This window comes from Microtus pennsylvanicus, chromosome 7, assembly GCF_037038515.1.
Source record: "Microtus pennsylvanicus isolate mMicPen1 chromosome 7, mMicPen1.hap1, whole genome shotgun sequence".
Classification (NCBI taxonomy): Eukaryota; Metazoa; Chordata; class Mammalia; order Rodentia; family Cricetidae; genus Microtus; species Microtus pennsylvanicus.
This window is the reverse complement of record NC_134585.1, coordinates 124,000,754-124,028,340: the sequence shown is the minus strand read 5'-3', so window position 1 is coordinate 124,028,340 and position 27,587 is coordinate 124,000,754. Positions and strand designations below refer to the sequence as shown.

Below are 27,587 nucleotides of genomic sequence, written 5' to 3'. Positions count from 1 at the left end.
ATTAGAGTCCCGGCTGCAGAGTGCAGGGACCGGGACACCATCGGCTCCTCCAGACCCGGAGCAAGCTGGCAGAGCCACCTCCGTGCGTCCGCTCGCCAAGCCTAGCTTTGGGTTGCGGCCAGACCCGCCGCGGAAGGCGCAGCGTCCGGGAGAACTGGGCTTCTGGGGACGAAAGTACGGGAGAGACCGCGGTCCCGACCCCACGGCCTTCTCTCGGGGCTAAGCCACTCGGTCAGAAACCGCGGGAGCCGGCCACACTTCTACTAAGGGTTCGAGGCTCTGGCCGTCCTTCCGCACCCCACCGCGCCCTGGGCTGGGGCGCCCCTGGCGCTCTGTTCTTCGTCTGAGCGAGGTCTCGGGTGCGGCTAGCGAGCAACTGGACTCCGGCTCCCGCGGCCTCCAGCGCCCTGTCGAGGCTCTTTCCGGGCAGGTGCGTCGCCCGCCCCCTCCGCCCAGCCCAGCTTCCAGCCTAGACAGAACGAACAGAACCCGACAGAACGAAGGAACGAACGAACGAACGTGTCTTTGTTCGTTTTTTCTTGCTTCATTTAGCACTACTGTCTCTTTTGTTTTAATGTTTTATTTCTTTCTAAGTAAATGTTCTGCTTTTTTTTTTTAAAAAAAAAAAATCCTTTTCCTGGTGATCACCACCACCACACACATCTCTCTCATCCGCTTGCTCCCAAGCCCCCCGGCTCTCTGACTTTTCTCTCCTTCCCACTTCAGGGACCGGACTCTCTTGGAGACTGACATACCAGCATACTGCAGCGTCTTCTGTGAGTGGCAAGGGAGAGCAGGTCAACGAGGGACAACCTCCTCCCGTCCCCACCCGCGGCCTCTCAGTGCTCCCACCCGCGGCCTCTCGGTGCTCCCACACGTCACTCTTCCACCCAGAGCACCTAGCACATCCAGGCCAGTCCACTCCATGCCACACTGCTCCATTATGAGGACTTTGCTGAATGCGGAAGACTGAACCACAGGGGCCCCCTGCAGACTAGTCCTGCCTGCTCTGGCCTGCCGGGTAGACAGAGATAGCAGAAACTGGGCAAAAATTGGGACCCCTCGGGGTGGGGGCTAGAGGGGTGGAGGGTCTTCAGGCCCACAAGCCCTTGCTCCTACATCTAGCTACCTGGGAATGCCACAGCCAATTCAAGCCAACTTTCTGCACACACACACACACACACACACACACACACACACACACACACACACACACTACATGAAGCCCCAAACTGTACACACAGAACTTGACTTCACTCTATCATGATATAAGCGAGGCACAGACAGCTAAACCAACTTGCTCGCACCCAGTAAGGGACATGTTTCAGTGCTAACTTAGTGGTTATGGTGACACTAGAACTTAGTAGAGGAAAGGGACAAAGCACCCACATATAGCCAACCAGATTCATTTCCTTTGCCAGCACTGCACCAAGACAGTCAGTGGACAACCATTGCCTTTGCCTGAAGGAACGCTACCCTACCTGTATCAAGTACAGAGCTAGTGTTTGACCAGGACCCCCCACGATGCCTATGGCTCTAGGAATGAAGTCATGTGTACAGACGTATGGATCCTGACACAGGCGGGGAGATGGAGAGCAGGAAGCTCCTCTCCAGCTTCTGGGGACCAATTACAAGCTCGCATGCTAGTCTTTGCTTCTCTTGCTCTAGGATGTAGGAGACTATGTGGTTATGGTGGTTTATCATCGGTTCTTGTAGAGTTAATATATATAATCAAGCTCCCGAATTTGGGCAGTTTTAGGGAGGGTGAAGAGCTGTCTGAGCTGAGCTCCAGGTCAGTGGCAGTGAGGGTAGCTGGACCTGCCTGGCTGATGTGTATGGATGCCACTGGATAAAATACAAGCCTGGTCCCAAGTACAGGAGCGCCTGCTTTGCAGAAGCCCTGCAGAAGACCAGCAGGTGCAGTTCCTGCTGTGCCATAGGAGTGCTGGGAGGAGTGCTGGGAGGAGTGCTGGGAGGAGTGCTGGGAGGAGTGCTGGGCAGAGAAGCACAGGCATCTTCTCACCTGTACAGCTCCAGAGGTTCACATGGAAGAACTAGACAGGTAGGAAAGTATATAGATCCTAAGCTAGCTGACCCCCTGTGTGAGGCCAGTGTGGGAAGGCATCCTTCCAGCATCAAGTGATCCAGGTGAGTGCAGAATAGAATATGCCTGATGTCATTGCAATCTGCTCCCCAGTTTCTGGACAAAACAGAAGAAGGGGTCCTCTCCTGTCTCTCCTAAGGGGTGGGGAATAAAAGCTCAGCACCTCCCTGGCTGGGCTTCAGGTGCCTCCCAGGCTCTCCCTCTCACTCCAGGGCAGTAACCCGCCCCAGTTTTGCATGTTTCTCCTGTTTTCATGTCCTGCTCTTCAGCTCTTTCACTGTGCTGCTGCAGTGCTACAGTTCTTCCACTCAGCATGACCAGACAGAAACTGGCTGGCTGCAGGAGTGAGGGCAGCCAGATGCTCAAGTGAGTGGCAAGCACTGTATGAGCACAGGTTCACTTTCTGCATAAACATCTGATCAAACCCCCCCCCAGGTGGTTTCCCTCAGGGACATTCCAGACCCTTCCCTGATTTCAGTGACCCCTCTCCTGTGTTGCCTTTGTAGAATGTGACTTCATTGGCAAAGGCTTTGTAGATGCCAGATGGATGGGCAAGGAAAGGGAGAGGGAGGAGAATTTGACAGGTATCTCTAGGGATGTCAAAAGAAGAATGGGGGGGTGGGCGCCCTGAGAGGGCACAATAAGTTAAGACACTTGCTGCACTTGCGGAGCTGATGACCCAAGCTCATAACTGGGATCCACGGGATAGAAGGAAAGAACCCACTCCTTCACGTTGTCCTCTGACCGTGTGCATGCAGGGACAATCCTCACTATAAAAAATAATGAATAGAAAACATTTAAAGAACTTTGGAATCTGTCAGAGTTAGAGGCTCCTTCTGAGCAGAGTGGGAACAGGGTTTGACGCCACTCTGGGTGCTCCACAGCCATCCAGGGCCAGCAAGGCAGAGGAAGACAAGTCCCATCCAGTCCATCAAGTCCTAGAAATAACAAACAGGGAAATTAATAAAACCTGGGACAGTCTAGTCTGTCAATCTTGGTGGTGTGAACCCTGAGTAATGGGGTGGGGAGTGGAATAAGAACTGGGCCAGGGTGGTCATGGGCTAGTGGGCACCTCTGCAGAGACCGAGAGTTCGGGCACAGAGAGCTCTCCAGCCCAGCTCTGGTAGGAAGGCTCTCAGGTCAGCCTTGGTCCTGGTTTGTAGGGTGTCCATGGAGCTGCTGCTTGGAAGTCTTAGCCACTTACCAGGTATAGAAGGGAAAAGGGTTTGATAAGGGATGGCTCTGGGGGTGCAGTCTCCAGGCTTGCAATGAGTGGAGGTGTACCCCCCAGCTCTGCCCAGATACATAGATTTTTGTGTGCTCCCCAAATCAAGATGGTCTGTGCCTGGCCCCCACACGCTATGAATCACTCCTCTCTGTCTTTGCCTTAAGGCTATCCCTATCTCTCACCCCCTTTGTTCATTCAGTCTCCGTACCGATTCTGTCCCTTCTCTCATCATTTGTGCTCTTCCCCTGCCGTCCCCACCTCAGTCTCTTCCTCCAAGGCTACCTTTCCCTCTTACGATGTCAGACAATTGCTGGTGTGCAGCTACACCAGGAACCAGAGCTTATGCCAGGAAGGAGAAAGGGAAGAGAATAAATAATAATTTGCCTCCATTCAGTGTATATAGGTTGCCTGATTTGCATATATGCTAATGATGCTACAATTACTCTGCTGTTCTGGCCTAAGCTCAAGTTCTATAAATACATATGATAGCAGAAATAGGCCTTGCAGCTCCACCCCACAGTGATCAGGCTTGTCTATGTGTCTGTGCACTCTAGCCTAGGAGCCTTCTTTGTTATCCTGTGCTCTCGGGGCTTTCAGCTGTCCCTCCCTATGCTTTGAGGCAATTCCAAGCAAAGGGGAATGAGAAAACATTCCGAGTTATAGTTCATTCTGAGTATCAATGCCATTATGAATATGATGACTATTTTTTAGGAAAAGCAAAGATTCCCCCACACTCGTGAATTGGTTTATCTCATCTGAATGCCCCCAGCTCCCATAGATCCACCTTTTGAGGTACAGGTTATGATCCAGGAAGAGGAAGACAGTATTTCCTGGGCCTAAGAAGATTTTCCAAAAAGTGTCATTGGGAGAGAGGAAGTGGAGTGGCCTAGTCCTATGCCTGTCTCCCCCAGCAGGAGCTAGGACTAGGATAGCAGGGGCAGATTTCTGGGTGATGGAAGAAATGGGGCGGAGGCTTGGAGCAACATAAAAGACAGGATCCACAGCTGTCTGCTTTTAATTATAATTATCCCCCTTTGCTTCCTTTCTGGCTAATGAGGGGGGATTTAAATTTTTCCCCTTTTTTTCTCCCATCTTTCCCTGGAATCAAGGGTGGGGTGAATACAGGGTCCTCCCCTTCCTTCCCTAGCCCCTGGTTACTGGGGGAAAGGAAAGCTCCAGAGGGTGGCGACGGTATGAAGAGATTGTAGGAACAAAAGAAGGACAGGTTTGGATTGCTGGACACGTCCTCCTGGAGTTGGAGAGACCCCCCCATTTCATTGGCACCCCCTCCTATCAACCCCCCAGCTCCCTAGACAAGGAACTCAATGTCTTCCAGCCGGTGAGAAAGGAGCTAACGGGAGCCTGGGCAAGAGGAGAGGGGAGGGGAGGGGTGGGGTGCAAAATTAGTCTCAAAGGATCTTTATTCCTGAGCTAGTGAAGCAGAGGTAATCAAGGAGTGAAATAATCATGATGGGAAGGTGGGGGAGGGGCGGCTGCCCTGGAATGGGGAGACTGGGCCAGACAGGGCTGCGTTGGGGATAGGGGACTTGGAAGGGGGGCCACAGTCAGAAGACTGTCCCTTCAGCCCTCAGAATTCCTCCTTGGGGCTTAGTGAAGCTTGGGCCAGAGGTGGCTGGGTGGGAAGGCGCCGGAGAAGAAAGCCCTCTCACACACTCCCCATTTGGGGAAAGTGGTGAGGAGAAGGGGGACTGAGAGAAGAGGGGGAGGGTGAGAGAGGGGAGCCAGCAGGCAGAGACTCAAGTGGCCTCCAGATCTGTGGGACAAAAGTTGGAGGGAGATTTGTGTAGGAGAGAGAAGGGAAGGGGCCATGGGGAGGGGGGGCTTTGACAATGAACTTGAGACAAACTTCATTAGCATGCAGGCCTGCTGTCTATCACTTTGAGCTCAGACCGAGTTCCCATGCAGGCCAGGAAGGAGAGGGAGGGAGAAAGGGGGAGGGGCTGAGAGTGGGGTGAAAGAAAAGAACCCCGACCATTGTACTGTGGGGGCCTCACCTTCTTCCACCAAATATTAAACCCCAGCCCTGGAAACCAACCTCCAAATCGTTCTTGTCCTCCAAGAACAAGATAATTTATCTCCGACTTTGAGCCTGTGGTCCCACCCCTCCTGTCTAGACATCCAAGAGCTGGTGGCCCCTGTCCCTAGTCCAGCCTTTATCTTCCAGTGGCCAGTTACTCCTTCACAACCAAGATCTAAATGTGTGATCAATCCAGTTGTTGGGGCTAGGTGGCCGAGGAGTAAACACCCCAGCCTCAAAAGCAAAGAGTGTCTCTGTGAGTCTCTGTCAGTCCCACATACACAGCCAATCAAAGCCTTAAGTTCAAAAGTGAATTAAAACTCAAAGAAGCCTGGGGACAGGGACAAGGGTACTTCTGTCATTCATTCTCTTTTCCTTGCTTCCTTGGGGACAGGGGTGGCTTGGAGGAACAATAGTGTCCCTTGGCCTCTTCTTCCTGCATCTGGTTAGAAAAGCCAGCAGAAAACAGTGAAGATGACAGAGAGAGAGAGAGAGAGAGAGAGAGAGAGAGAGAGAGAGAGAGAGAGAGAGAGAGAGAAGGAGGAGGTGACGCTGGTGGGGCAGGCTGTTATTTTGGTGGTGGTCACGGTTTCAGATAGGGCAACATCCTCTTTTTTCCTGGCTTTCCAGGGAGAGCAGCAAGAGAAAGAAAGAAGCAAACGAAATTCCTGAATGGATAGAAGATGCTACGTCAGCGGTACCCAGTAGCATCCTCCACTCCACAAGAGGAGAAGAACTGGGAGAGACCCGCGGCCGCCCGCCCAGCGTCGTCGCCTCTCCTCCTCTCAGAGGCAAGGTAAGTAGCCCCTGGGGCCCAGGGAGAGTCCTAACCCTGGCCGGTATCTGGGCTAGGGTTGGGGAGCGATAACCTAGGTTTGGATGCGTAGGAGTCCCAGCATTCAAACCTAGCCTTCCTCCTGGCTAATGGAGGCTGGTACCACAATCACAGAAAGAAAAGCTGGTGAAGATTTAGGAGGGTCCATAGAAGGAGGCAGGCGACAAGGAGGCGTGTGTGGAATTGGCCTCCTGCCCACAGGTTTTCACCCCTGGGCATCCGGGCCATCTATCCGGTGCTGGAAGCAAGGACCCAGCCCCAGGCCAAAGGCCCCCGATCTCTCTCCCTACCCAGCCCCAGCCAACCCAGAGCTCAGTAAATTAGTCAATGAGATTGGGGTGGGAGGGTGGGGAGGGTCACAGCGCTACTGATCCTATTAATCCGCCCCTCCCTTCAGTCCCCCAGACGCGGCCAACGTCTTAATGCAGCGCCAGGAAGGAGAGTGCAGAGAGGACCTAGGGAAGAGGGAAGGGCTCTGAACCTAGACTCCAGGTCGGTCCTCTTTCCCTCTGCCTAATTCCTCTCTGTCCCGGAGACTGGGTTTCAGGGAAGAACAAGTCAGGTGGGACTTTGGGGTGAGAGGAAAGGTATCATGTTTCTAGGAAAGTGGACGCCAGAATTAGGAAAAACCCCAAAACCATTTTACAGAATTTATATTAATTTTATTCTTCTTCACCGTGTTCCCGTGAGTAGACAGGCAGTGAAGGCAGATGCGGGCTGGGGGGCTCTCTTCACTTTTACCCTAATGGGGTGGATTTTGGATTTTGTTTTTAATTTTTTTTTAAGACCAGGATATGAGGAAGAGGCACTCACTCTCATGCCCCAAGTCCTCAGCGACAGGCTGTTTTTGATACACAGAGGAGACTAGGCTCCTAGGAAAGACTGTCAGCTGCCGTACACGTGTTCTGTGAACACTGGGCTGGCTTCTAACCCTACCCTGTGTGAGCCTGGGGTGGGCTGGTTGGGCAGCCATGGGTAAAGAGAGGGACCGCTGAGTTCTCTTTGAATTTGGTCAAAGGAGCAGGAGGTGCCTCCCTGCCCTACTACCTGCCTTCTCACAGGTCAGTAGAGAGGGGAGGCAAGGCGGGTACTTTATCACAGTTACAGATAGAGACCTCCAGTGCAGCTGAGCTGGGTCAGCTGAGCACCCCTGAGTGTGGGAATTAGGAAAAGTGCATGCAGAACACTCCTAGAAAGCCGACTTGGTTTAAGGCTCATTCTTACTCCCCAGCTCTCTTTTATTCCTCTCCCAAATTCTTCTGTATTTAGGTTCCTTCCTGACTTAAAAAAATAGAATTCGTATAGAATTGCATCTGTTTAGGAGTTAACTATGCTGTCCCTTAAACCCTAATGTAATCTAAGTGTAAAGACCCGGAGAGACACTGTGAAATATGTATGGAGCCCCACACCAAACATTGAATAATAAGCATTGCTTTGTATTCATGTCTTTTGTGTACATGAAAAAGAAGAAAACTGACATTCATGGCATGTCTTTCCGGATCCTGAGAGACAGAGATGGCAGGGAAAGGAAGGGAGAGAATATGGCTGTAAAGATCTTGTTTCATTATTATTTTTTAAGGTGTTGAACTTTTTTGATCCTTTTGCCCCATTTTATTGTGTGCTGGGAATACAGGTGTGCACCACCAGGCCTAGCTATGACTGAGAATGTTTATAGTGCGGACAGAAATAGATCCCTAGCCCAGGCCCTTCATTCCACCTATGCACTGGCATAGCCCAAGAAAGACAGCAATCCGTGAGGAGAGGGCGTTGGGTTGGGTGGGCTTTTAGTTGCCTTGGGAGAGCCCCTCCAGGTAGGCTCACCTCGGGCCCTGGAGCTGTAGTAGGGAGGGGTAGGCAGTGAGGACAGAGCCTCTCAGCAGAAATGAACCGAAAGACCTGGAAGTGCCCAGTCCTTTGTTGGCCTAACTGGGCAGACTTGAACCCTGAGGATTGAAGTGGGGAGACTGCTGGTCGTGGGGGAAGAGGACTAAACTCTGTATTCTCCCTTCAACAGGAGCAGCGGCCCTGTTCACTTCATCCGTTCATCGATGTCCTCATAGGCGGCCGGCATCTCTGACTTTGGGTATTTATTTCCTTCCTTGCTTTGAGGGTGGTGTGGGTGGGGAAGGAAAAAAGAAAGCTAGTTCTGTTCCCTTGGGCGCTCTCCCTGCTTGCTCTCTGCCCTACTTGCTGTCTCTCCCAGGCTCCAGCCTTTGGTTTTGGTCTCTTCTGTAGTATGACCTGCATTGTCAAAGCTAAGAGGCAATGCAACAACACAGCCTGGGGACAAAAGGCCACCCTGTATCTGGTTCTGCATGGAGAGGGAAGGTATGGCTCTATAGGGCACCCTCCCTTTCTTCCACAGCATCCAGAGGGAAGAGAGGAGGATGTGGGGGAAGTGGTTAGTTTGAGGAGGCAAGGATTGCTACAAGGGTGACAGATGAGCCAGGAGGGGAGTGCAAGTTGGAATGAAAGCCCCCCAGGCCCTTAGCTGAGTGAGTGGGCATGCAAGGTCCTGTACCTTTAAGAACTGGGAGGTGATACTGCTAGGCTTCTCCATGGAGTCACCACAGAAGCTATCTGAGTTAATGGGGTGTGAGTGTGCATGCCTGTGCCTGAGACCGTGGGTGTGCTACACCTTTACACACCCATGCTTATGACCATGGAAGGTCTTAAGGAAAGAGCCTGATACGGATGACTAAGCTGACCCCCTCATCATCTCTGTCACCTTGTCTTACCTCCCTGACATTGTAGGAGCAGGACAATAGGTCAGTGAGACTGTGGAGGGACCAGGAGCATCTGGAAAGGCAGTGTTGTCACAGGCTGGGTTCACAGTTCCACTCCCACTCTGAGGAGGAAGGTTGGGTCCTCAGTGGCCACCTCCTCAAGATCAAGCCTCCAGGCATTCTAAATCATCTATGCATATGGCTAACCATTTTTAACTGCCAAGTATTACTTTAATTTGCCACAATTCTACAGACATTGAAAATATTCAGTACCAGAATACTGTTTAATAGTGGTCATAATAATAACGTCTTCCTCAGAAATAAGTTTACCCTCAGATAAAGCTCTCACCTGTATCTTCAAAGCAAACCCACCTTGCGAACAAGGAGAAACTATGTTTTTATTTAACTGCCTATTTCAAAAAAGTGCTTTAGTGCCAAAGTATACATAGACTCAAAAGGCTGTATCCAGACGGCATAACCATGCTCCTTTCTCTGTGGGCCCTTCAGTCACACAGACAATAAATGGGGGAGCAGCTATGGATGGGGTACATAGACTTCAGTTCGGCTGTGGCTCAATGCTTGGGCACTTGCCTAGTCCAGGGTTTGATCCCAGGGACCCCCAAAAATGAAGGCTTCTGGGACACTCAGATTGTCATTAGCAAAAGGAGTTGGGGTGCTCTCCCCAGAACCTCCCGAGAGAGAAGGACTCACAGTGAGGTTCACAGGCCACCAGAGACAAGGCTGCTTTGTGTGGAAAGAGAGAGGGCTCTGCTCCAGCTGAGGCCTCTTTGAGGAGACTGGTGAATCATTCTCACCCTCTGGAATGATTGTGAGTTCTGCAGGTCTGCTGCTTCTCGTGGGTAGACGGTCTCCTCTGACACAAGCATGTTTCTCAGATATTCTGCATATATTCTGCATGAACCTTACCTACCTTTTCTTTTTGTGGATGAAGAATATGTCAGAAAGCCTCCTCGCTCTTGAGGGACACTTTTGAAGGGGCATCTTGTTTCCAGCTGGAAGAGCATGAGCTATTCACAGACTGATCCCAGTTAAAAGGAACCAAGAGTCCTCTGCTCCTCTCCAAGCACAGGTACCTTTTGCACTGGCTGGAAGATGCCTGCACTCCTGAAAGGGGCTGTGTGATGCTGGCTTGTCCTGTGAGCCAGAACAAAAATCGCTTCCTCAGGCTTTGGGCAGAGGTAGGCATTCTATGTGCAGGGGCCAGGACAGCTAAGACTAGCTCCATATTCTTTTGTGAGATAGCGTCTCCTCAATTTGGATACCATTAGACTAACTGCTCTTGGAAAACTCAAAACCATCATAAAGAGGCAGCAGGGCTTTTGTCTGTATCTGCTGTGTGGAGATTTTTCAGAACCAAGCTAAGTGTGCTCATTTCTTCCTTAAGGTTAATTTTGAGGAAGCCCAGTTCAGTCTGAATTTGGCCATTGGGAGTATGGGAAGGGAGTGGACATCGGGCAAGGAGGTCTTTGTGTATTCTCTTCTTCCCAGCAAAAGCACAGCTATGGTTGAGAGGGAAGTTTGAGTGGTCTAGTTGCCTGCAGGACTCCAGGGCAAGGGGCTAAGCCCTGTAGAGGGCAGGGAAGGGGGAAGTTGGTGAGAAGGAAGGGGAACCTTTGAGCTAGGGAACAAGGCTCTTTTCAGCACATTGCTAGGTGCAGGGAAGGGAGGGAGAGGGGAAAAGGTGCATTAGGGGCTTTTAAGTGGGTTTGTGGGAAGAGCAAATGTTCTTGGGGTGCTTGGCCAGTATGTAGAGAAGTTTAGTGTGCATGGGATGTGTGTGTGCATGGGATGTGTGTGTGCATGGGATGTGTGTGTGCATGGGATGTGTGTGTGCATGGGATGTGTGTGTGCATGGGATGTGTGTGTGCATGGGATGTGTGTGTGCATGGGATGTGTGTGTGCATGGGATGTGTGTGTGCATGGGATGTGTATGTGCATGGGATGTAGTGTGCATGGGATGTGTATGTGCATGGGATGTAGTGTGCATGGGATGTGTATGTGCATGGGATGTAGTGTGCATGGGATGTGTATGTGCATGGGATGTAGTGTGCATGGGATGTGTGTGCATGGGATGTGTGTGTGCATGGGATGTGTGTGCATGGGATGTGTGTGCATGGGATGTGTGTGTGCATGGGATGTGTGTGTGCATGGGATGTGTGTGTGCATGGGATGTGTATGTGCATGGGATGTAGTGTGCATGGGATGTGTGTGCATGGGATGTGTGTGTGTCAGGCATCCTGTAAACAGGGTGTGAGGTGGCATGCAGAGAAATATTCAAGGGCATGGTGGAGAAACATGAAGAGTCTTGTGGGGATGGACTTGGGGTCTGCATTTAGCACCGGTCTCAGAGTGGGGACTGCCTATTTGGGGTGAGCTCCCTTTTTCTGCAAATGTACTGATCTGTAAGGGCATGTTGGGGGTGGGGTATGGCTCTTTCTCTGCCTCTGTCCTTCCTTCCCCACCGCTGGTAAAACACCCAGAGCAGCAAAGCTCCCAGATCACCTCTCTAACTGGGGTTGGTGCTACAGGCTTGCAGTCTCAGCACTTGGGAGGCTGAGGCAAGAGGATCAAACTTCCAAAGTTAGTAAGTTCAAGGCTGGCCTGAGCAACCTAGAGACTCTGTCACAAAAGAGAAAGTGAGAAGAGGTCTGGGGGAAGTCTGTGGCAGAGGGCTTGGCTAGCCTATGTGAGGCCCTGAGCTTAATTTAATTCAGTACTTAAATTAATTAATTAGCCTCTCTTGGAAAAGAGCCTTAAGATACTGTAGAGGTTTGACAGAGAATTCTGGCTGAACCGGGCCCTGAGACATTGGAGGGATCAGGCCTCTTGCTCCAGTTTGCCATCACCGTTTTGACAGGGAAACAGCCGGTGGGCTTTCTCTCACTCAGACCTGCCCCACCCACACCCCGCTGCCAACATTAACGGCAATGAATATTCAGATATTCTCTGTTCAGGGGAGAAGCACCAAGTTAAACCGTTACCTTCCAACGAAGCAAGGCAAACAACACGCAGATCCGGCTTTGTCTTGGGCTGTATGTGGATTAGCAGATAGGAGAAAAGCTGGACAGGCCCGGGGGCTCAAACGATGGTCCCCCAAGTGTACTGCTGGTTTTAGAGGCCTGGATAAGGGAGCTGGCTGGTATTAACCTTGCCTGCAGGTTCTGGGTACCTGAACCAGTTTTATAGAAGGGACCTAGCAGAGGGTGAGTAGGAAGACGGAGGCAGCTCCCTGGCAGATGCAGCAACTTCTGAGGGCCCATGACTTGTTTTGAGAACGTTGCTGTAGCTAGAACCCAAATATTGTCCGACAGCAACTGTCTTCTGCGTCCTCGGCAAAGAGAAGGACCATCTAGCTGGACTGGATTGAGAGCCAGGTGAAGACAGTTGAGGATGGGGACTGAGGCTTGCTGGAGAGTTCCTTCCTGGTGGAGCCGGTGCAGTGGAGCCTGGAGGATCGTGGGTAGGGGGCGGAAAGACTAAGCCTCCAGGGCTGGGGCCATATTCTGAGTTCTCAGCTGTGGTACCCTTCCTCTCATTGAACCTTGGCGCTGCCACCTGGAAGGCAGAAATGTGCTCTCTCTGCTCACCCATTATCTCCCAGCTGGAGTTTCAAACTGCAGAATCTTTCCTTCGGTGTTTTGAGTTAAAAAAAAACAAACAAAACTTTGAACAAAAGAGATCCTTACTCCTCCTAAATATTAGGATCACGGTTTGGGAGGGATTAGAACTAAAAAAGACTCCTCTGTTGGGAGGGGGCTGGGACCCCATTGAGTCTCCAAGCCATACCCCTGCCTCAACCTCTTCAGTGCTGAAGTTACAGAAGACCATTTCTCTTTGAGGGAATTTTTCCCTATTTTCTATCTTTGCGCACTAGTCCTAGTGCAACTTACTGTAGGGCCTAAATGGACAATGTAGGACCTACAAGAAGTGCGAGGGTGGCCATCAGAACCGCGAATGGCAGTGGATTACAAACGTGGCAGGCGGGTAGTAGGCGAGGCCCCAAAAGGCTGGCTAAGGATCCACACGAAGACATTGGTTCCCCCACCCCACCCCATTCTCTGGGGGAGGGGCACCCCAATAGCCAGCCTTGGACTGGCCTGGGGGGGAAGGGGCGGGGAGGGAGGGGCAGGGGAATGAAGTAGTGACGTCAGACCAGGTATAGCCAATCAGAGGTTGGCCTGAGGAAGGAGTGTGAAGGGATGAATGAAAAGTCCTGAGCCTAAGAGCGCCCCCGCCAGAGCAGCAGCCAAGGCTGAGGAGGGAGCTGAGACTCGAGATTCCGCTCCACCCTGCCGCCTACCGCTCGACCCAGTCACCTGGTAAGCCCGGGTACCCTCGATTCACGTCCGTGGCGCTGCCTGGGTGGAAACGCGCCGGAAGACTGCACAGGACAGCGCCACTGGGCACCCTAGGTTTGATGTAAGTGGCTTGACCCGCGTGGGGCACGAGGTGGGGAAGCGCCTCAGAGTCCAGCGCGCGTCCGCCACCTGCGATCACAGAGCCCCACATCCTCTGCTCGGCCCTTGGACCTCCTTCCAGTCGGTTCAGTCCAGATCGTCCCCGTCAGCAACTAAGGGCATCTCTTGCTCAGATCCCCGGCAATTTTCCCATCCCTGGGTGATTTCGGCTATTTTTTTTTTTTTGAACAAACCCGGCTCTCGCGGTTCTATCGGTCCAAAGCTCGGCGACCTAGCTGGCCGCCCTCCGCCCTTCCCACAGCCTCACATTCCAACTGCTCGCCCAAATCTCTCTGGGTGGGGTCTTTGCCCTTGGGAGACTCGCCGGAGAATCTTGGTATCACCCTCCACCCCGCCACCAGCCACAGGCTTCTCCTCTGGGCCTCGGGATTCCCCAGTGCTGGGGTTCCCGTCCCGGGGTTCTTGGTTGGCTCTGCTTCAATCTGCAGCTCGGATCAGCTCTGCGAGGTCGGTTCTGCCGCACCCACGCGGAGCTCAGACTCCACCTTCCAGAGTAGGGTGTGGACCGGGGAGGTGCGGGAGGCCTCTGCTTCGGCCCCTGCGGTCTTCCCGGGTAGCACGAAAGGCCCTGAAGCCCTTCCACTTGCACCGGCGGAACCCCGCTTCTGCATGGAGGAGGAAGGGAGTGGGAAATGGGCGGTCAGGCTTGGGGGCTGCTTGGATCCAGTCTGGATTTCCGACCTCAGAACCGTCGGCGGTTGCATCCTTTCCTCGCCTTTTGAGGTCTCGTCGTGTCAGTGCATGAGGTTCAGGACCCCATTTCTTCGCCTCCCCACCACGCGCGTCCCCCACCCGCCGTCGAGCGACGCGGGACTGCGGAGGTCCAGGCTGCGGAAGGCTGCGTGGAAGAGGAGGCGGCGGCCAGGAGGCGGGGTTGGTTGTTATCTTTGGTTATCTAGCTGTATGAGTGGTGTGGAGTCTTCATAAAGCTAGATAACCGAAAGTAAAAATAACCCCATACACTGCGCAGAGGGCCCGGAACGCTGGCGGCGGCAGGGCTTCATGAAGGAAGGAAAGCCGCGCCAGGCATCCCACGAGGCTGGGGGGCTGGGGCGGATCATCGTCTTCAAGGGTTGCTTAGCCCAGGCCACCTTCGAGGTCCCCACCCACTGATGAGAAGAAAGCAAGAAACCGCTTTGGGGTCGCCTCTGGAGGCCTGGTCAGAACGGAGCAGTCTGGGTCCCAGTCCCAGGGAAGCTGCTCCTGGGACAGAGTCGTTGGAATCTAGTTGCAAGGTTGTGGGGGACGTGCCAGCACCCCTCCTGGTCTGGACACCTCCAGGGAGCAGCAGCGGGCGACTGGTGTGAGCAGCTACCCTTTGGCTCTTCGAAGCGACTGGTGGAGTTCGAGGTTCGTAGGATATCTCTAGAAAGCTGGCTTTTGCTTTGGTGGGTTCCCTGAAGCCCCCAGCTTTTCTGGGAGCTGAGATTGTCTAGGTGGGAACAGGTTAAAAAATATACACACACCAAGAACTCATTAGGAACACACTAGGGCAAGCGTGGGGGATGGCCAGAGAACCTTCTGCCCCAGTGGGGTGGGGTAGAATCTTGGCATTCACTTTGCACCTTCAGGACCTGAGTGAAGTTTAATAAGATTCTCTCAGACCGCTTTGACATTAATGGCCAAAGGTGCAGAGTCGGGGTCTTTACCTTCCAGCTCTAGCCTCACTCTTGGAGGAGCTCCGAGGATCTCAAACACAAAGGAATGTGTAGCCCTGGTGCCCAGAGAAAGCAAAGAATTAGAGAGATTAATTGGGGCTCCAGCAAAAAGAATCTATTTATCTGGCCTACCTAAATATTTTAGTAAAAGAGGGTTTCTACGTGGAGAAGATGATCTACCGAGCGTGACCAGGGCTAGGAATTCCAGCTACATTCCTACAGCTCTGGACTGGACTTGACTACCTGACCCTTGAAGACAACGGGCTGTAAGGATAGAAAAAAAAAAGCAGAAAAACTGGGCGAAATGTCATTGCCCAGACTCCAGTGCCTTTTTCCCAGGACTTGATTTTACACCTAGAAGATTATGATTCAATTTTGTATTATGTAGGAGAAGTATTGGAGAATTCAAATTCAAAATTTGGAGCTTTTGGGAGTCCATTGCCCTTGTGCGTCTCCTTAGCCTTTTGGGGTGGGAGAATCTATCGGCCTCTTGTGGTTTTAAGCTTGGAATTTGTTTGGTTTGGTTATGAGGGGAGGTAGAAGGCTCTTGAGAAGAGGAGCTTGTTCTAGGCTGGGCTAATGGTCTTCAGAGCCACATGCCCCCTTTCTCATTTTCACCATCTGCCACTGCCAAGGAGTGCTTTTAGCCCAGGTGACAGAGACCCAAGTGAGCAGCTGAAGCTACTCAACAGCTCAATGCCCAAAGCTCCTTCCATGGACAGTCTTAGAGGAAGTGAGACCCAAGGGTTCCAGCTGGGTTTGAGGAGGAGGGAAGTAGAGAGAAGAGGACCCTCACTGTTATTAGGAATTTTTGTGGGCAGAGGAGAAGCACCAGTAAAAATACGCTTTCTTATCTTTATTGTTTTTAATATTTTCTGTATGGTATTGCTAGTGTATAGCCCAGGCTACCTAAAAAATTCCAGGGCAGCCAGGGCTCCGTCAGGCCTATAATCTCAGCACTTGGGAAGTAGAGGAGGAAGGACCAGGAATTCAAGGTCATTCTTGTCTGTGTAGCAAGTTTCTGGCCAGCCTAGACCTCACATGCACATACCAAAACAAAAAAAAATTAAGAAGAAATGTGTATTTTGGACACCAGGGGCCCATCCCCAGGAGACTTAGAGCCTCAATTGCTAACCACAATGGTTTTATATTATGGTCTCCCACGAGCACATTGGACCACAGGCTCTCCAAGAGAACAGAAGGTTTTAGGGAAGGGAAGCTGTGGATTTTCAGGGCTTGTGTCTTCTTTAAGTGCACACTGTGGTTGTGTTGGTGGGGTGGATGCGTGGGTGGGGTTCAGCAGGGCAGCCGGTGACTGTGAAGTACAGCTGTCTCACTGTGGGCAGTCAGCAGTGTGGGAATTGGGAGGAGATTGGGTGTGTACAGCTCCCTGGTGAGCTAGGATGTGGGCAGGCAAAACCCACAGAAAACAGCTGGAGTTTACTAAATGCAGTCGATCATAGTGACACCTGAAGTCCCCTCCTCTCCTTTATGTTTTAGGAAAATATCTGTTTTGAACTTTTTACTTGTTTTGTGTCTGTGGTCATGCATTTTAGGTCAGAGAACATTTTCTGGGAGTCAGTTCTCCCCTGCAACCTTGTGGGCACAGGGGAGGAACTCGAGTGCCAGGCTTGGTAGCGATCACCTTTACCCACTGAAATATCTCCCTGGGTCTCTCTTTTGTTTTTGAGACAGAATATAACATAGTCTTATGTGAAACTCATGAAAATCCTCCTGTCTCAGCCTCCCAAATGCTGAAATTACAGGCCTGAGCCACTGCGCCGGCTCATCAACCCTCTCTTCTCTGTATCGGTACTGCACCCTGCTTACCCAAGTGAACTACGCAAGACAACTGTTTCCTCTGGCAGTCTCGCTCCACCACTACCCAACTGAGAACCTCCTTTGTGGAGCCACAGACTGCCTGGGCTTAATAGCTGCTGTCTGTGTTCTTCAAGGTTTGCTCCATCCAACAGATTCACATCTGATTTCCTTTCTTCTCTTCAAGAGTTTTTGAAAAAAGTTTTTTGTTGTGTGTGTGTGTGTGTGTGTGTGTGTGTGTGTGTGTGTGTTGGTGCTTTGCCTGCATGTATGTCTATACACCATATATGTAGTATCCTTGAAGGCAAGAAGAAGATGCTGGATCCCCTGGAACTGGGGTTACACATGGTTGTGAGCTACCATGTGGGTGCTGGGAATCGAACCTGAGTCCTCTGGAAGAGCAGTCAGAGTTTCTAACCACTGAGCCTCTCTCCAGGTTCTCAGCTACTTTCCTGGCCCACGTTTCTTCAGGCCCTTGTCCTTTTGTAAAGCTCTCAGTCCGGGCAGCTGAAGGCAGTTTCCTTGTAAATAACCAGCTAAAACTAAATCAATTTTACTTGATTACCTAGATCCAACATCCCCAGGCCCTTCTAGGCATCTAAAAGGTCTTGTTGAGTTGGGAGTGGCACACGCCTTTAAACCCAGCACTTCAGAGGCAGATTCAACCAGATCTCTGTGAGTTCCAGGACAGCCAGAGCTACATAGTGAGACCTTTTCAAAAATAAAATAAAATAAAAAACAAAGACACCCCCCCAAAAAAAACCCAAAACAACAACAACAAAAACTTGGTTTTGTTCTGTGAGGCTGACATGGAATCCTTCGAGCTGCCCAGGTTGTGTGTGACTAAAGGAGACCAGGGCGGGCACCCTCTGGCAGCCTGTTAGAAGAGCTGGGGCTCCTGTCACTATCCCACTTAGTCATCCTCCTACCCACATCTCTCTGTCACATTTTGGAGCACAGTTTCACATTCACCCCAAACTGGCCTAGAATTCACAGGGTAGACAGGGCTGGCTTCGAACTAATCGTGGTCTTCCTGCTTCAGCCTCCCGATGCTGGGGTCACAGGCATGTCTGACTTTGTGTTCTTTCTAAAGAAGCACATATGTGGCTGGTAACCCGACTTACACATAATGTGTAAGCAATAGCTACATTAAACCTCCAGATTCTAGAGTTACTAAAAGCAGGAGCTGGGCTTAGTGGGTCATGCCTGTAATTTAAATACTCAGGAGGCTGAGGCAGGGGGATCCAGAATTCAAGGCCAGCTTGTTTACACTGAGACGTTGGCTAAGAAAATAATTTTTAAAAGACCCCACAATAGAGGAGATGGGGTTATTGTACCAATAGGCAAGATGGGCCAACTCCCCCAGGAGATAAGTGGGTTTAGGTTAATGGTGGCTTCAAATCACTGCAGGGGAGGAGGAGAGGGAAGTGAGGGAACATTTGGGGCTTTTGAGGAGAATGGGGGACTCACAGTTATGAAAGGAAGGGTGGGTGGGAGTGTTTTTAGCTAGGAGAGAGGTGAGAAAAAAGGGAGGCTCCTTGCCACCCAGGCTCACCCTCCTCCTACCCTAATCCCCCATTAAGGCAGCTCTGAGCTTGTTATGACAGCGGCTGAAGGCGGCTGAATTGCTGTTTGCTGTGTCTACTAATTGGACTGAAGGGCTGGAGTCTGGACATTGAAAGGGACCATTGTTGCTGTTTACCTTCCTTGGCTGCCTCCCTGAGACCCTCTGGTTGTGGGGAATAGCTTATCCTCAGGTTGTGACACCCATTCCCCGTGTCCCTGTGATCACACCCTGTGGCCACGCTGCCCTCAGGTTGTGACACCCATTCCCCGTGTCCCTATGATCACACCCTGTGGCCACGCTGCATATCCCATTGTCTTGTATAATTTGAGTTTCCACATACAGAAGAGACAAGCATGCACCTGACTGGGCCTAGACTGGACCCAGGGTCCCTCTCCCTAAGCCTCTCTCTTCCTTGTCCTTACCTTCAGTAAGGGTACCTCTCCCTCCAGCAGTTCAGACACCTTTTCTTATCTGCCTCCTTCTGGACCAGGACTTCTAGACTTGGCTACACACTAAAACCACCCTCCATTCCCATACAGATGTCTGGGCTTGGCCTAGCCCAAAAATCAGAGAGGGAGCGAAAGCTTGGAATCTGCACCATGGATACAGTCTCATCTCTGTCTAGAGACCACACACTCACCTTCCTCCCAGCCTCCTGCTATATCTATAATGCTTTCGGCAGGTGAATCTCTTGTTCATCTTTATTACTAAATTACTTGTGGAGACTTTAGTACTTAGAATGGAATTTAAAGGTTTGCCTTTGACCTCAGCCCTGCTCTTGCCCAAGGGTAGAAGCACTGACTCAGCCTTGCACATGCCTGTGAATTTTTCAAAAGGATCCTGAGGAGCATTGAGCTTGAAGATCTAGGATGAAGGGGCGGGAAGCTCAGGTCTCGTTGACACCAGCGCTTTCCTCCCCTTCCAATAGCAGGGAGACTTCCTTCAAAATTGCCTTTTGTCTTTCTTACAGTATCCAAATGTTTCTGCTTCTCTTCCCTTCAGCTTCTCCCCCTGGCAGGAGGGTGGAACATCCACCCGCCCTCTCTCTGCCCTGTGGACAAGGATGTGAGGACCAGTGACATCCAGCACCGCGGACAGCTCCCAGCGGTGAGTGAGTCCGCTGATCCCTTTAGGAGCAGGGAGATCCTCTGATCTCCATCCCTGCAGACTCCAGCACAATATTCTGGATCTGCCTAAGTCTCCGGAGAGAGGTTAAGGGGCGTGGCACGGCAGCCCCAGGAATACTGGGCTTGAATTTGGTGAGGACAGTGAATGACAGTCCTGGTAGGAAGGATTCCATGCGAGTCATGGAAGACATAGAATGTACAGTTAATTAAAGCTTAAAGAAATCTCAGCCAACCTCACTCACCCTCTGTCATATATAACTCTGGGGGGGGGGGGGGGAGAGAGAGAGAGAGAGAGAGAGAGAGAGAGAGAGAGAGAGATCATCCACAGCTGGAGGATGAAACTTGGCTCAGGCTCCTGAATCCAGCCTAACCTTTTCTGAATCTGATTCCCCCTTTAGGAATCTCCTTGCCCAGTTTTGGCAGGAGTCGCAAAAGGGACCTTACACACAGAAGGACAGGATGCATGTCTGGGAATGCGAAGTAGCCATGAGAACCAGGAAGAGGTGGGGCTGACTGTTCTCACTGTCTGGGAAGTCTTGAAGGGAAAACCCTACAGAAGGCACGGGGCAGGGTTACCTAGCAGGAAAGGCAAGGGGGCACCATCTGCCAGGGAATAGAGGCCAGTGGATGGCCCCAGGAGTCTCCGGAGGCCAGCAGGAGTCATGCAAACGGGAACAGGGCCTGGGAAAGGCCCTTCTGTGTGCCCATGCTTGCTCCCCCAACACCGTGAGCCTAGAAACAAAGGGCCTTTCTCTCATATTTGATGCTGCCATCCCCGACTGGCAGTGCCAGGTGGCAGGGGCATCAAGGGGTGTCAATCCATTATCCACCCCCAACCCCGAAGTCCTCTGGGGCTGAATGTTGGGGAGGTGGGTGTTCTTTGCTATGTTGCCATAGTAACCAACCCAACCCCCAACCCCAAAGCACACAAAAAGAGCTCTAACCCCCATCTCTAGGAGAAACCTGGGTCTGCCTGGGAATCTTCCCTGAGAATGCTCTTTTCTAATGCACAGCCAAGCCATGTTTCTGCATGCCCCACCCTCAGCGCCCAGAACCAGGCCCACAGGGCAGGGAGGTTGGTATATCCAGTATCTAGGCGAGAAGATACAGTGGGCACCTACGCCTTCTACCTCACCCCTCTCTCCTCATGGTCTCCGACCTAGGACTCCTGACCTGAAGTGACAGGCTGTGTTGGGACCTCTACCTCACCCCTCTCTCCTCGAGGTCTCCGACCCTGGACTCCAGACCTGAAGTGACAGGCTGTGTTGGGACCTTGGCCTTCTCCACTTTCCCAGAAATAAGGGACACCTGCTACCTTTAGCAAACCTCCAGGCTGTGGGAACTGAAAGGAGGAGGGAGCCATTCCTGACACTCTCCATCTGTACCCTCGCCATTACTCATTAGGCATTCTGCCCCCTCCTTCCGCTCGTTAAGCCTTATTTGCATATATTTGCATAATACAGTTCATTTGCATTGCAGGAGGCTCGTGGTAGAAGCCAGGAAAAAAGAGGTGGGGGGGTGGAAAAGAGAAAAAGGGAGAGATTTTGTTTTCATCAGAGTGTGGGGGGAGAGTTTGGGGGGGAGGTGGCAGGAAGAGGGTAGAAATAAAACTCATACTACTCTCTTTCTTCCCTTTTGCCCTCCCTCCTGGGTTGAACTCAAATGCCAAAGAGAGATGCCAAGGGGCTGCCTTTTTGTCCCTTTCTTTCTCTTGCTTCCTCCGGCCTTGGCTTCTCAGTCGGGGCCCCCCACCTTGTTGGAATCAGGCTTCAGAAAGAAAGCCGGGTGGGATGTGAGGCTGTGGGAGTGGAAACATAGGAAGAGGGAAGCCGCCATCTTAGGTAGCTGGCGCTTAGAAAATGGCCGACTGGGAGAGCCGTGGGCTGAGAGCCAGGCCCGGTGGTGGACCTGCAGGAGAATGACACTACAGGGAAGAATTCCTGGTTGACCAGGGACAGACCTGAACGTTGCTATCAGTGGCATTAAAAAGGGAGATAAAGGGGGGGAGAGGTAAGGAGGGGGTGTCCCCAGAAGAACTATGAGGTTCGGCATCTAAGCATCAGGGTAGAGAAGCTCATCACTGGATCACTGGGTACAGATCCTGAGGACTCAAGCCGGGGGTGACGACAAAGGGGAGCTAGAAGAATCAGGGTTGAGAAGACCGGCAGCGGGAGGTCTGAGGGCTGTGCGGACCCTGCTTATTAGCAGTCTGACCACTATTGTCTTCCAGCTCTCTGGAAACTGTGCCTTCTCTAAGACCACTCACAGCGTCTCCAGGGCCAGCGGACTTCCCTGTCCTCTCTCTGTGGACAATTCCATGCTGATTTGCTCTTCCCAGCCTCTGCAATGGCCTTGCTTTTGTGCTCTAGCCGACAGACTGTTCCTGGTTTCATTCACTCAGCCCTCTGGGTCAGCCAGCTCCACACAGAGGGGTCAGCCTCTTCTACCACCATCTGCTGACAGTGAAAACTCTCACTATCTCCTTAAGTTTGGTCCATTCAGAAGAGCAGAGTTACATCCTACCCACTGTTGGGCGTCCTGTCCTTAGCTCTCACACCCAAGCCTGGAGCCGGAAACGGTCACATGTGCCCAGGTTCTACTGTGAAGAACACTGGGAGGTGGCTGTGTTTCTACTCTGGGGTGGCAGAGCTCAGGAGGGTTCCTATCAGGGAGTGCAGTTGCTCACTAGTGTGATTTGTGCCCAAGAAAACACCCTTGTTTTCTTCCCTCTAAACCTGTAGATCCTCAGGTTCAAAGTTTTAGTTTTTAATTTTGGGGGTTCATTTTAGTTTCTGTATATAAGCATCTGCATGTATATATGTGCACCACATATATGCCTGGTGCCCATAGAAGTCAGAAGAAAGCATTGAATCTCCTGGAGCAGGAGTTACAGACAGTTGTGAGCTGCCATGTGGGTGCTGGGATCTTAACCCAGGTCCTCTGGAAGAGCAAGTATTCTTAATCCCTGAACCATCTCTCTAGCCCCAGGCTCAAACCTTAAGCACTGTCTGGCTTTGCCCCGTGTCCAAACCCATCTCACCAAACCCTGTCATTCCTTCCTTGTTCCAACTCATGTGTCCAAGCCTTCCTTTCCCTTATGCCTCCAGGTCGACTCCTACAGTCAGAAGGCTTTTTGAACACCTCATTCATGCGAGGTATGGCCCTGTGGAGTGGGCAGGCTGGTGGGAAAGCAGACACAACTCAGCTCAGGCCAGTGGTTGCCCTGCAATGTGCCCAGTGGCTTCTTGGAGGATACTCAAGCAGCTTTGCCAGGCATTAGAGACCTTGGGGAGGTAGATGGTGGGAAGTAGCTGTCAGAAAGAAAAAGTATATTTGGGGACTTGCCTGTCCCTCAAAGGAAGTGGAGCCTTAGATACTGAAGCAGGGAGGCCGGTTTAATGGTGAGGATTCGAGGAAGTCAGCCATAGGCTCAGAGATGCTAGAACAGGGCACCTGGCCAAGAGGTTGTGCATAACTTCCAGGTGGCTCACATGCGTACAACGTGATGGTTTCTGGGCTCGCATGTTAAAAACCAAAAGACTTAAGAAGTCAAGGGCTGTAAGGCCAACTTGTGTTAGACTGGAACGGAGGGGCTAATGAAAGTGGGAGGTGTCTGAGGGGGTTCTCTGAGAGCAAGGGGAGCAGAGGAAGTGCTGCTGGTTCACAGGTTGCCCTGTAAGCAAGATGCCAGGCTTTACACAGCTTCTTTCCTGGCCTCCCTCTCCCTCATCAGCAAGCCTCGCTGACTACCCGGCCCTTCTAATTGCTCTTTGGGTTTGGAACACTTTAAACAGCCGAGTGACTGCAGATCAAGGGCTTAGTCTACAGGAAGGACAGCAAAAGACTGAGTTAGGGTTGGGCAGATGGTCAGGACACAGGGTCCGGCTTCCCTCACTTGCTAGTAGAGGATTAAGAGGCAAGTTACCAATGCCTTTGGGCCCTAACTTTATAGCCATTTGCAGGGTAGCGTGCAATGTCCAGTGTTCAATGCTGAACGTAAGAGGAGGGAGGAGGAACTGAAGCAACAGTCTCCCAGAAGCCTGGGCCTTGGGAGTCCCCTTAGGTCCCTGTCCAGTGCCTGGAGCTGTCTGGGTCTCAGGTCTGTGTTAGAGGGTGGCATCTTGCTGGTACTAGTGATCTAGTAACTAGGAGGCCTGCTCCCAGATTTCCTACAGCTGATTCCATTCCTTCGCTTGTCTCTGTTCTCCAAAGCAGCACAAGCCAGGCACTATGGAGTGAGTTTCTATTCAGCGAAATGAATGCGGACCTGCAAGCCCTGCCCCACAGGCTTCCAGCCTCTGATCATCTGGCCCTTGGAATGGTCAGCAGTGAGCTACTTTTGAATCTGTCGGGAACCTTGGGCCTATGGTTCGGAGATACTCCGAGCAGGGCAGGTTTTCAGTTGTCCCTTGTCATGCAAGCAAGAGTCAGGGAGAAATGGCACTGGCCTTCACCCTCATCAAGAGCACCGGGGCTTCCAGAACTGGAGGGAGGACCAGGCTGAGGCTGGCATATGGAGGAGAACCTGAGCATGGTGGAGTTTCACCTGCTAGGGCTGCCTTCTGCCGGATTGTCCATCTGGCACCAGCTGGCATACCAGCTCCGCCCCCACAACCACCCAGACTCCTTCCGCTGTTGCTATGACAACTGGCTGCCATCTTGTACTCAGGGCACTATCTCCTCTCTGGATTTTCCTACCAGGCTCCTGAAGGACAGGAGACAGGTCCTTAAAAATTCGTATCACTATCTGGTGTTTGCAAATGGCCAGGAAGGCCAGGCATGGGGCCTCCCAGCTGTAATCTCAGCCCCTGGAAGGCTGGAGCAGAAGAATGGTCAGTGTGAGGCCAGCCTGGGCAGAGTTAGACCTTGGTCTCAAAAACATACCAAATTTCTTGGTATGATGACACATTCCTTTAATCCCAGTGCTTGAAAGGCAGAGGCAGGAGGATCTCTGTAAGTTCAAGACCAGCCTTGTCACCTCAGCAAGTTTCAGGACAGCCAGAGCTACATAGTGAGACCCTGTCTCTAATAAAACAAACCAAATTAATCATCACGTCCAGGACTAAGGCTGTAGCTCGGTTGGTAGTGTGATTGTCCATGCACGAGCCCTGGGCCCTCCCCAGCACCACAGAGACCGTATATGGTGACACACATGAGTAATCCCAAAATCAGGGCTAGATTATGAGTTCAAAGACATCCTGGGCCATGGTGTAAGACTCTATTTCAAAGAAATAAAAATGTCAATGACCAAGATAGGCCACTCCGTCCGGCTCTGCGTTAGATGTTATTCAGTTTGTCCAGAAGTTCAGATCCTGTGTCTGGGCCGAGGCTGTGGCTCCGTGGCAGAGTGCTTGCCTAGCCAGTGCTGCCTGGTTCAATCTCCAGCTGCCAGGGACGTGGGGGGTGGAGAGGCAGGGGGGCAGATCCTGTTTCCTGACCACCCATCCAGTCACCATCTATATTGCTGTCACATCAGCTCTTAGTTCACCACGGACGAGATGAAGGTAAGGCGGGGTCTAAAGCAATTCCTGTCCCTTGATGTGGGAAATGGAAACTGAGACTTACTTGGTATGAAGTTTAGGTGCCCCTTAAAGACTCGGGTGTGGGGACAGTGAGATGGCTCAGTGGGTAGAAGCACTTGCACTAATGTCCTGACCCCTATGTGGAAGGAGAAAGCTGATTCCCAAAAGTTGTTGTCTAGCCTCCATACATGCACCGTGGCCTACACACACACCCCAAAATGTAATAAAAACAATTAAAAGCCATGGGGGCTTCCACCCAGTGTTCCCAATGTTTTGAAACTTTCTTTCCTTTCTTTCCTTCCCCTATCAGCACCCTAGGGAGCCGGCAGCCAGCATGGGCCATTTCCTAGGCCGGTTGATGGGACCTTAGGGCTCCTGAGAAGGCTCCAACTGGTCCCTGAGAACTCACTGAGAAGGCTCCAACTGGTCCCTGAGAACTCAGTCCTCCTCCTATCAACCAGCTGAAGGTGAGGACCGGCTGCCTGGCTGGGAGAGCGGTGGTGCTGGGCAGGGCCAGCTGGCTGAGAGGCAGGTGGGAAGGGAAAGGACCTTGCAAGATGGGGCTGGGTGGGAGGGCTGGGTAATTTATGATATCATTGTTCCTAGCTCCCTGCCACTTTACTGTTGCTAGGAGACCCTGGCTGACCCTTTCATCTGGATTGCTCCTCCCCAGCCAGGGTAGGCTCTACCCCTGTCCCATCTACAACCCTTTCTCAGGCTCTTCCACACACCAGCCTTTCCTGCTGGTCCCTCCAGGTCCAGCCAGATACGGGAGAAGGAGCAGGGGAATATGGAGGCAGTCAGGCAATAACTTTGGGGATGGGGGAGCACTCTGACAGCCTGCAGGTGACCTGGGACCCAAGCCTGGAGGAACCAAAGTTTATCAGTGTAGTCATTACCTTAGGGGTGGAGTCTTTCAGAAGCACATTGCAGATACAGACTTCTCAGCCCAGTTCCTCCAGTAAAGGTCAAAGTTAAGGGCTGGCAATGGGGGGTGGGGGGAAGCAACTGCGGAGAGAAAGGCTGAGGAGCCTCCAGGCTACAGGTGGGTGACAGGGAGTGGAGCTGGTGACACAGGGACAGGGCTGAGATCCCTTCCTCTTTCTGGAATTCCCTTGTTAGAAGTGAAGGCCGGCCATGCACTCAGGGGCAGAGGCAGGCAGATGTCTGTGAGTTCCAGCGAGTTCCAGGACAGCCAGGACTGTTTCACAGAGATCCCTGTCTGGGGGGCGGGGAGAGTGAGGGCTGAAGAGCAGGTGGGTAAAGGTTCCTAAATTTGGCTACTGCTTGGCTTTTGTCACAGTTAGTTTGCCCCGGCTGAGATCCAAGTGATCCTGTCCCCAGGTCCACAGGAGCAATCACGGGGCTCCCTCCTTCCCTCCCTCCTTCCAAATGCTGATTTCCTGTGGGGCAAATTCCGAGCTCAGCTGTAGACCAGAGCTCAGTGATCCAGACCCAATGTCACAGGAGTCTCCGAGGAAAGCTCTGCCATTTGCAGGAGTTGAAGGCAGGCCTGGAAAAGACGCTATCCAGCTGTTGAAGTCAGATACCCCTACACGGCTCTTGCCTTCATAGCCAAGTTTTCTGGGCTCTGGCCACAATTCTAGAATCCTTGGCATCTGAGCCTCATCCAGGACTTTCTGCCCTTGGTGCTCTGGGGTGGCCCGGTGGAGATGCTTACAGCAGGCCTCTTGTCTGCTGTCCCCACACTACAGGGAACTTTTTCCTCCGTGTGCTCCTAACTGAGGTCTCCGTTCAAAGAGTACTCTTATTCATGAGTGTGAGTGTGCATGAGTAAGTGTTGTGAGTGTGAGTGTTCATATGTGTCTGAATGTGTATCTGAGAGAGAGAGAGAGAGAGAGAGAGAGAGAGAGAGAGAGAGTGTTGATATGGGGTCCTATTGTACAGTTCAGGCTGGCCTAGAACTTAGAGCAATCCTCCTGCCTTTATGCTGAGATAACAGGCCCTTTTCCCACTCTGGACAATTTCTCTTTGCAGGTCAGAGAAGACCTGAAACCTCACCCTGCGCTCCCCTGCAAGGCAAAATGTGTGCCCAGAGAGGGACTGGCAGCTCTCCCCGGAGCTATGGAATGAACGAGGACTTGCTTATCTGGCCACTTCCAGCCAGTTGTCCCACCGGCCCATCTGTTTCTCCTGTTGTCTCTCGACTGCATCCCTAAATCCTACCCCATGTCCAATAAAGAGTGTTGTGGATGGAACAGCAGTAGTGCCTATGGTGTGCTGGGCAGGAACTGGGGAGTGCTGGGGTCTCCATAATAGAGAAGCACTAACACAGTGTACCAGGTGGGGCTCCCTGAAGCCTAACCGGGACTAGGGTGATATGAGGAGAGCCCCCCTACCTACACCCTTGCTGCTAGCCTACAACTTCCTGACAAGGTGTTTCAAGATCATCAGAGCAATAAGCTTGCCTCCCAGTGAAGGGAACAGCAGGCAAGAGGCAGATG

The 27,587-nt window shown here is 52.0% G+C and overlaps 1 protein-coding gene across 1 annotated transcript; it reads left to right on the top strand.

Annotated features, from left to right (window-relative positions):
* The first annotated feature begins 4,525 nt into the window (after positions 1–4,525).
* Positions 4,526–27,341, top strand: LOC142854109 (uncharacterized). Its single transcript, XM_075979210.1, has 11 exons — positions 4,526–4,536; positions 4,638–4,671; positions 6,097–6,166; positions 8,220–8,288; positions 19,444–19,580; positions 19,999–20,103; positions 21,831–22,032; positions 22,708–22,755; positions 23,813–23,921; positions 25,433–25,589; positions 27,121–27,341. The coding sequence occupies exons 1-9, from the start codon at positions 4,526–4,528 to the stop codon at positions 23,857–23,859; spliced, it is 723 nt and encodes a 240-aa protein (XP_075835325.1). The 3' UTR covers positions 23,860–23,921; positions 25,433–25,589; positions 27,121–27,341.
* Positions 27,342–27,587: the final 246 nt, after the last annotated feature.